At 56.9% G+C, this 9510-nt stretch overlaps 1 protein-coding gene across 2 annotated transcripts; it reads left to right on the top strand.

Annotated features, from left to right (window-relative positions):
• Positions 1–664: 664 nt before the first annotated feature.
• Positions 665–6447, top strand: CCDC9B (coiled-coil domain containing 9B). 2 transcript variants are annotated; one of them, XM_066277108.1, is made up of 11 exons: positions 665–787; positions 1543–1656; positions 1932–2039; positions 2615–2770; positions 2858–2983; positions 3636–3835; positions 4133–4191; positions 4792–4845; positions 4947–5046; positions 5603–5645; positions 5729–6447. In XM_066277108.1, exons 1-11 carry the CDS (start codon positions 776–778, stop codon positions 6266–6268), a joined length of 1512 nt encoding a protein of 503 aa, XP_066133205.1. In that variant the 5' UTR covers positions 665–775; the 3' UTR covers positions 6269–6447. The 2 variants fall into 2 exon arrangements, with proteins under 2 accessions (XP_066133205.1, XP_066133206.1); XM_066277109.1 differs by having other exon boundaries at positions 680–787; positions 1932–2030.
• The last annotated feature ends 3063 nt before the right edge of the window (positions 6448–9510 follow it).

Below are 9510 nucleotides of genomic sequence, written 5' to 3' on the forward strand. Positions count from 1 at the left end.
TTAGGGGCCTGAGGAGGGAAGGCTGGTGGCCAGCTGTGAACTGTGACGGCAAGAGCCCTTCACCCCACATCAAAGAGAGACGTGAACAGCTGAGCTGTGGCTGTACTTTAAAATACAGGAAAGACAATGTTGAACCTAAAGGAATGAGTGACTAATGGTGTTATTTTAGGTATGAGGTGGTATTTGGTAGCGTAGGGGAGGTGAGCTTCTTGATCCCTTCGAATTATTATTATTTTTCCCCTTCAAATTATTTTAACTAGGACTGGTGGGGAGAAGCTCATTTGAAGTGGGGGCCCTCAAAGCAGGGTACCGGATGAATTGGGTCCTATAGACCTTTCTCTACTAATGAGAGGGGCAGAAGATCTGTGTTGGCTGCCCATCTGTCCGCAGGCAGGCCTAGGCTGGGGCCGTGCTGGGGCACGGGGCCTTGGGGAAAGCGGGGCCTGGGACAGCCAGCTACCCTGTGTAGGCTCAATCTGCCAGGACGACGTCCCTGTCGGTCTGCCTGGGGACACTGGGGCAGGGCAGGGAGAGGTGCTGGGCAGGGCCAGCTGGCTGCCGTGCTGGTCCTCGCCCTCTGAGAGTGGATGGGTGGGGGCAGTGGCCGAGGCGTTCCTGGCTGGGAGCCCAGGGGAGTCTTTTGTAATCACAACATGATCTCGTGTGCTGAGCAGTGAAGCCGGCAGGGAGAGGCCCAGCTCCGGTGGCTCCGGCGTCCCTCCTGCTCTGGCTCCCCTGGGGCTGCTCTGGAGTTCTCTTCGGCCCCGCTGTTGCCATGCACTCAGCTGTGAGTGGCACCTTGCCCTTGGTGGAGGGCTTCTTGGGGCTGGGAGAGGGTTGGGACACTAGGAAGGCATACTCTTAGGGGCAGCTGGGGACAGCTGGGCCTGGGAGGAAGAGGGCTGTGGCTAGGCAGGCAGAGGGCCCAGCAGGGGCACTGGTGACAAAGACCTGCCAGACAGGGAGGGACCTGAGCCTCCCTGGAGCTGGCTCTCTCCTGTACCCACGGCCAGCAGCTCACGGCCTGGAAAGGCTGGGCCCTTGGGAGTGGCTCTTTCCCACAGGCTGGGGACAGGCCTGAGGAGTAGGGTCCAGGACTTGGGAGGTCAGGACGGATCAGGGGCCTCTCTTTTTACTGTGGTTCTGAGCCTGGGAGCCAAAGAGCTCCCTCCTCGACCTCCTGAATCCCCTGGCAACTTCCCAGTCACGGCAGGTTCTGCTGCCAGAGCCATTTATAACTCCCATTCCAGGCTGTGCTTGGCAGTGGAGCTCCCTGGAGAGCCAGGGGAGGGGCAGTCCACTGGTGGGAGCTGTGGGCCTGGGTAAGAGGCCCTGACCTGAGCCCAAGAATGGAGAGTGATGAGCAGACAGACCTAGTGGGGGTGGGCCTTAGGGCCTTCTACATGCCATCTCCCTTTGTGACCCTAGCTCTGGGTCTGGGGTTTGCTCCTTGGGTGGTAGGAGTCTGGTTGGGTGGGAAAGTTGAGGCACTGATAAAGGGTGGGCCCAGCAGTCAGGAGCTTGGGCCCCTGCCCTCTGCAGGGGCCTCCTGGGGCCAAGTCCCAAATGAGCAGGCAGGAAGAAAAGGATGCAGAGCTGGACCGGAGGATAGTTGCCCTTCGCAAGAAGAACCAGGCCCTACTACGCAGGTACCAGGTGAGTGGGCTGTGCCAAGGGCTGGGAGGACCAGCTGGTTGGCACTCCCTGTCTGACCCATACCCCTTGTGTGGTGGTCTCTCCTGCAGGCTTGGCATGGGGAGAGGGTTAGGGTCAGTGTGGTCCATCCCGGAGGCTCTGTGAGGGTCTTGGGGGTTCTGGGATGTGTCCCTGCCCCTGGTGTCCCACTGTTACCTCTCTGTGTAGGCCTGTCGGCATCTGTGTCTCTGCTTCTGGGGGGCTATGGCCTATGCTGACCCCAGGCCCTCCCACAGGAGATCCAGGAAGACCGGCGGCAGGCGGAGCAGGGGGGTATGGCTGTGACCGCGCCGGAGCTCCTCCAGCCTGACAGCCTCACCGTCACCATCAGCCAGGTTCCTGGTGTAAGCCCCCCCCCCCCAAGACAGGGCAGGGCGGCAAGGAGGTGGAGGCCCAGCCCGTGTCAGGGAAGGCCAGCTGCCCCTGCTTTTCTTCTTTCCTACTTATGGTTCTGGGGTACTCTCCAGATCTCAACCTCATGCAGCTCAGGCCCCCTATCCCCAAAGGACCACAGCTGAAAGGCCAGCAAATAGAAGCCTCCTCTACCCTTTTCCAGCCCACAGCTTTGTATGTATGCCTCAAAGCACAGGCTCCTCCTGAATCCCCAACCTCAGAGGTCAGAGAAGTGAGGCTGAATGCTGGGAACAGTGGCTGAGGGACAAAATCCCATTGTCCGGGTGCTCTGGATTTTCCAGCTCAGAGATGACGGGTCATTGTGGAATCTTGGGCCCAGCGTGGCCTGGGCCTGGATAACCTAATACCACTAGCATGTGAATGCCCCATGGAGTCAGCTCTCTGTGGGCATTCCAGTGAGGGCCAGGGCTGGAACTCAGTCTGGGGAGCCACCCAAAGGACCCGGCCCCCAGCTCCTGCCCAGCCCTGCCCACATGACCTGAGGGCACAGCACCTCATTCTGCAGGAGAAGCGGGTAGTCAGCCAGAACTGGACAAGGAGCACCCTGGGACCCGGAGCAGCCAGCGAGATGCTCGAGGATGAGGAGGTGGAGGACCACATTGATAGTTTCTGCTTGAGGGAGCGGGTGGAGCTGGCCGTGACCATGGAAAACAAAGCCGAGGTGAGCAGGGCGGGGGAAACCCAGGTACTAGGTGTGCAGTCTCTTCTTCCCCAGATCTGCCATTCTGCCCATACTCACCTCCCCCAGGCCAAGCGGGTTGTAAGTGAGAAGCCCACCAGAGCAAGGAACCAGGGGACAGAAAGGTCACCAGCACAGGATTTAGGCCGCAGCTCCTCCTTACAGAGGGCCATCAGCTTGGACTCTGCATGGAAGGTATGCCTTCAATAGGGGATGGGGACATGAATATGATGGTGCCCATTTGGGGGAGGCCAAGAAGCTGAGCCACATATCTCCCATCTGAGGGGACATGCCCAGGCAGCACCAGCAAGAATCTCCTCCCCTTCTTCCTATTTCGGGCCACTCCCTATGTTGCGTGGGCCCTGCAGTGAAAGAGAAGGTAAGCCAGAGGTGTGATCCAGCCCCTAACCTGGACCTCTGGTAGCAAGTGGGTAGAGGCCTGGGGGGGGGGGGGGGGGGCAGGAGGGCGCACAGGACTGGCTATGTGCCAGGTTTGACCTCTAGGTGGCAGCAGCCCCTAGTCCTGGCTCTCGCTTACAGCCACTGTGGACCTCTCCACTCCGCCTGGCCACACACCCCTGCAGCGACCCTGTGGATAGGTGCTAGCATTATCCCCATTTTACAGATGAGGAAATTATACACAGAGAAGTTAAGTAACCTGCCCAAAAGACACAGCTAACAAGTAGATGGAAGCCATGCTCATGACAAACAGCACATTAGAGATGGAACACATCTAATTTTTAGATGGGGACGGCAAACCCTTGAGAGAGGAAAGGGTTAGTAGACTCCGTATTTCCATTCCAAGGCCAGGGCTGCTTCTGCTTCTCCCTGTGTCTTCTCCTGGCAGGGTGCTCGGGAGCCCCGGAGTCCAGGCCAGATCCCAGGATCAGCTCCCTCCCGGCCAGTGTCGGGGCCCCTGGAGGTGGGCTGGGACTATGCCCAGTGGAAGCAGGAGCGGGAGCAGATTGACCTGGCCCGCCTTGCCCGGCACAGAAATGCACAGGGTGACTGGCGCCGCCCATGGGACCTGGATAAGGCCAAGCCCATGTGGGTGGCAGGGCTGGGAAGCTTGTTGGGCGGACATATTTGTGGGGCTTGGAGTAGGGCTAACTGCGGCTGCTTCTTGGAGGGCTGGTGGGACCTCCCCAGGGTGGTGAGGGTCTGCTTGGGCCTTTGGGTCCGGGCTCTGTGCAGGCACTGGGTCCCCCATCTTTCTTAATATCATAATCTCCCTGCTGCCCTCAGTTCTGGGGCTAGGGTTGAGCGAAGTGAAGTTGGTGTCTGCCTTGCTGCAGCCTCTGTTCCTCCTGCACCAGCAGCCTGACTCCCTGTCTGTCTCCACAGGCTACAGGACTTCAGCAAGCCTCGAGGAGATGGCCCAGGCAGGGCAGGCAGCACCAGGGGTGAGCCAGCACCCCAGCACCCCTCTCCCCTCCTTGGCTTTTTTTTTTAACCCTTTTCCTCTCTTTTCTCTGTCTCTTGGTTTAGCACTTATTTTCAGAGCTTAAAGGAAGCATGGAAGCATCTTCCTTCCTCTGCCTTGCTATCAGGGGAGGGCACCATGACCTCCTAACCCACCTTCCAAAACCACAGCTCTGGCTGCAGGTTCTGACCCCAGCACGTCTGGGGAGAAGGCTCACGAGGAAGTCTGTGCTGGTGTCCTGCTGAGTTGTTAGTTCCTCATGGGTACAAGTCTTAGTTTCCCTGGCCCTGGTCTGTTGTAGGAAGAGCTTGTGAATTCCTGGTCCTTTTATCTCACCCATTGGGAAGCTAGTGCTGAAGAGGTGGCCAATCACCTAGCAAGGAGTGGCAGACTGAGTGCAGGGGCCCAACTCTCCTGGTCACTAGACCAGAGGTCTATTTGGGAGCCAGAAAACTCCCAAATGGACCAAGAGAAGGACCAACAGCTTCCTAGTCCTGGAAGAACTGGTGTTCCTGCTCCAAACCAGTGTTTGGATCCTTTGTCACCTTGACCTTTTCCCCATTTCCTTTGCCCCACATAGGTCCCAGGAGCCACTGGAAGCCGCAGCCCACATCATTGCCCCCTGATGGCAAAGGTGAGTTGGGAGAGAAGGAGGAGCAGGGTCCCATGAGCAGGTGAAGGAGCTGGGTTGCTAAGGCCTTCTTCTCTCCTGGATTTATGGACTATTTTTTGCAGGTGGTACTAATCGGAATGGGCAAGCTAGCAGACACTTGGTGGCACCGGCCGCATGCAGCAAAGCCCGAGGGACAGAGAGGCTGACTGGCCGGGCCCGCAGGTAACTGGTGGCAGGGACAAAGTCAAGGGAGGCATCTGGGCTTCCTGATTTCCTGGCTCTCCTTTGCCTCTGGGAGTTGAGAATTGCATTGGCCCAGGGGCCTGCCCGGCCCTCAGGGCCTCTGACTCCTGGTTGACTGCTGCCTGGTGGCAGGTTAATGAGATGCAGGGAGAGGCCATCAGCAAAGGCAGCAGCAGCAAGAGCCTGGTGCCTGGGGAGACCAGTGGTAATTATAGCAGTTACCTTGCCCCAGGAAGTCAGGTGCCTTTCCCAGGCTGGACAAGCAGAGACACGCCTGGGGTCGCCACAGAACTCAAGGTGCTGCAGGCTTGGCCATAAACAGCAGCTGGGGACCTGAGATGGGGCTAAGGGGGGCAGTGTTCAGAGAAAATGGCTGAATTTGGGGAGCAAAGTGGGCTGGAAGGGAAGCATCCTGGAGCCTCATTCTGGCTCTGGTGCTCCTGAGACCCTGGGGAACACGGGCCACCAACTGTGGTGCTAGTGACGTGAAGTAGGGCAGGTAAGAGTGGGGCCTGCATGTGCTGCGTTTCTACAGGTGGGAGACAAAGGAAGACAAGGAGGAGGTGGAGAGCCAGGAGGTGGGTACCTGGACAGAGAGTGGGGCGGGCTAGGGACATGAGCTCTGGATTTGCCAGCCAGCACGGCCAATCTCTTGTTTCAGGGAAGTCAGAGCACCAGCCAGACCCTGAACGAGAAGGAATGTGCACAGACACAGAGCAGAATGGAGCAGGGCAAATCCCTAAATGCCCCGGCAACCAGCCCAGCTCCAGCAGCCCCAGAGGAGCCAAGAGAGGAGTCTGGAGCTTCAACAGCCAGTCCAGGCCCTGGCTCTCCACAAAACTCTGACTTGGTTCCCCTTGACCTCTCTCTAGGAGGCAGCAGTAGCCCTGGGCCTAGGAAGAGCTTGTGTGTGCTCAGTGCAAGGCCTGGGGACCAGGAGAGTTCCATGCGCCAGTCAGATGGTTCTGAGCAACCTCTGGGGTGGAATGATCCCCAGGCTGAGCAGAAAGTCCAGACTTGCTCTGAGCCACAAAGAGGAGCGGGGCCCCTAAAACCCAGAAAAGAGAGATCTGGCAAGGCTGGGGCCCAGCGGGTCCTAGCACCACGAAGCAGGCCCCCCAGAGGAACTAGCCAAAGAGCAAGGGGTACAGGAGGTGTGAGTAGCTGGACAGGGGGCCCTGGCCCTTCAGGGAGATGCTGAGCAAAGCTCCTGGCAGCAGGGCGGCCATGCTGGGGAGAGGAGGAGGGAACAGTAAAGAGCCTTCTTTGTAATTGGCACCTGGTTGCTGGTGGCTTGTGGCAGTCTGGCCGAACAGTTTGGCAAACTCTGGCAGAGTGACACTGTGAGGGCAAGGAGCTGTCCTTCTGTGCACCGTATGTGCACATCCCTGTGCACATGTGTTTTCACCTGCAGGCACGCCTCTGGTGTATTCACGGGCCACACCTGGTCTCTGAGGCTGGGAAGCCCTGTCTTGGGTCTACTGCTGCCTAGGCCACAAGCTTCCCACCATGGTGAGAGCAAGGCTGAGCAGTACTCAGTACCTGGCTTGCCTGGCCTCCCTCTCTAGCTGCCAGCTCCTCAGGTGCAGGCACCCTCAGCAGCTGGCATGGCCAGTCCAGGCCTGGGTCCTTTCCCATGACTCTGCCTGCACCCACGTGACTCACAGCCCCAGACTCACAGAGTAGCCAAACCAGAGGAATCTCACCAATCAGCCAGAAGCTGTCTGCCTTTCCGGAAGAGGAGGCTGAGGCCCCCAGAAAGGGAGGCCGCAGAGGGGTGGAGCTGGGACAGAAGAGCAGAGCTCAGGTCTCCCTCAGAAAGGCCTCCTCTCTGAAATGATGTGAGGTTGAGTGGGGAGGGGATCAGCCTCCTCGCCCCACAGTAACGTGGGAGAGCTTACCATCAGAGATCCCCTCCCCCACACCAGGTCAGGCTTTGAGTGCACTCTAAATGAAGGTCAAAGATCAACCCTGCAGCCCAGGGTCATTTCCTGCTATCTCCTACTTCCTCTCCCCACCACCGCCCTGCACCAGGGTCAGGCAAAACTAAAGACTCAGACAGGGCCTCAGAGATGAGAAATAGCAACTCCAGCTAAGTATGACATCAGGATTTGTCTTTTCTACTTAAGTCTCCATTCCTGCCCCTCCTCTGAAGCCCATGTCTAGTGAATTATCCAGATTCCACACAAGCTGTGGCTTCCTCTCAGTTCAACAAACATTTCCTGAGCACCCACTACCAGCGATGCAGCCGGTGGGCGATGGTGACTTTGCCTGCAAGAGGGAGGGAAGAAACCCAGTCCTCTGGCAGCTCCAGACTGCACAGCAGGAGCTGTTCTTGGCTGTAGGTGCCTGACAGGGGACAGGGCCTGGGTGGTAGGAGCCCCAAAGCAGCCATCCCCCCGCCCTCCACACTAGCAAAGGCAAGTACTCCTCTCTTTCTCACCATCTGTACCCTTTGCCCCAAACTCTTGCTTGGGTGGGGGATCTCCCCACGTGGCCCCTCTTCTCCCCTCCTCCCTGGTCCTGCATGGTCGTTCCTGTCTGCTGAGAGTGCCTGGCCTCACCAGCCTCCCTAGATTCTCTAGGTAGTGTCCCTGTTGTCCCCAGGACTGCTCTGTTGGCAAAAGGAGGCCTTAACCAGGAGGCTGCAGCCTAGGCTTCCTCACTGGCTCTCGCTCTACCCTCTCTAGCTATTCCAGAAGTGCAAGGAGGGATCAGACTGCTTACAGCAGTGCTTCTCACATGTTAAGGCGCAGAGTAATGCAGATTCTAATTCAGTAGGTCTGGGGTGGGCTTGGGGATTTGCATTTCTAATGCACCCCCAGGTGATGCCTGTGCTGCTGATTCCTGGACCACATCTTGAGCAGTTAGGGTTTGGACTAGCAGTTTGGGGGCTGTGGGCAGAGACAGACTAGACTCTTTCGCAGTGTTGCTGGCTGTGCAGGGGATGAGGAAGTGCTGCGCCTGCTGGTGGGAGCTTCCTGGCTTCAGACTTGAGTGAGAAGCTCAGGCAGCTGGGAAGATTCTTGAGAGGCCAGCGAGTGGTGGTGCAAACTTCCTGTAGCAGAGTGAGAAAGCTGGGTGGAAATTGGAAAAGGTGAAGCAGGGTAGAAGAGGTTGGTGAGGAGTTGATCAAAGGAATTTTGGAAAGGCTTGGGAACATTCCTATGCATAGGTGAGGAAGACCCCTGTGAAACAAGCAAGAGAGTCCTGGCTCAAGTTTTCCTCTTGCCTTCCAGTCACACAAATACGGCGTGGAGCATGGCTCTGGCTCTGGCACTGGCACCCATGACTCCCAAAGGATGGAGCTGGGCCAGGGCAGGTTCCGGTAGAGCCCTTGAATGCAGGTGTCTCCAAAATAATTGTGACCAAGAATTTGAATTCCAAGGTTCACAAACTGCTCCCAACCCCCAATGTTTCCAACTGTACAGATGTGCCTTCATTTGTGGGTATAAGCTCAGGCGTGTCTGACTGTGGGACGGGGGTTCAGTATTTTGGGAGAGTTCTGGTTCAGCCTTTCCGACAGAACATAAGCAAGAAAGAAAACTGGGCAGAAGGGCTGTGGAGAGTTGGGGCTTCTCTCCCTGAGGGCAACATCCTGAAGGATGTTAGGAGAAAGGAGTCACTAGGGACTGGAGAGGACGAAGACAGGCACAGGACACTTCCCTGCAGGAAGACAGGAGAGCAGAGCAAGTATCACTGAGCTTTAATAAAACAGGGGTGGGGCTTCTTCAGAATAAATGGAACCAGTGGCTATGGGGGCCACCCCTCCTGCTCTAGGATGGAACCAGATATGGAGCAGGAAGGAAATGTGCATAGATACCCCTCCACAAACCTCAGGGTCATGGAAGGCGGCTTTTCTCTCTTCCTTGGATCCTTAAGGCTGGGAGCCTTCCACTTGGAATCCCATCCCCTCTCCAACCAACAGACAAGATTGCTCTTAAAGGTGGGAAATTCTGCATGAGACACGGCTATCAGGAAATCGGCCACAGAGCTGAAGGAACTGAGAGGGTAGTAGGAAGCCAGTAGGGAGATGACAGTTTTACCTAAGGCCTCAAAGCAATGAGAGAAGAGGCAGAAGGCATCCTTGTCCTGGCCCATATCACTCTGCAGAGGCAAGCAGTGGACCATATTGTAAGGGTGGTAGGATATTTTGATGATAGGCAGCATGGCTGAGTGGGACAAACATGGGTCTTGGAATCTGAGGGACTGAATCTGAATCCTATTTGTCATCTGCTAGCTGGATGACCTTGGTCAGTTTAACCTCTAAAAGCCTCAGTTTTCTTATCTGCAACACGGGGCTAGTAATACCTACCTTGAAGGATTATTCAGGAAAATATGAGTATGCAAAATATGCCTGGAGCACAGGAGGCACTCTAGTAACAGTAGCCTGGCACCCAGAAGCACTGGGTAAACATTTGTTGAATAAATGAAGTAGCTATT

The sequence above is a fragment of the Saccopteryx bilineata genome, chromosome 4 (assembly GCF_036850765.1).
Source record: "Saccopteryx bilineata isolate mSacBil1 chromosome 4, mSacBil1_pri_phased_curated, whole genome shotgun sequence".
Taxonomy (NCBI): Eukaryota; Metazoa; Chordata; class Mammalia; order Chiroptera; family Emballonuridae; genus Saccopteryx; species Saccopteryx bilineata.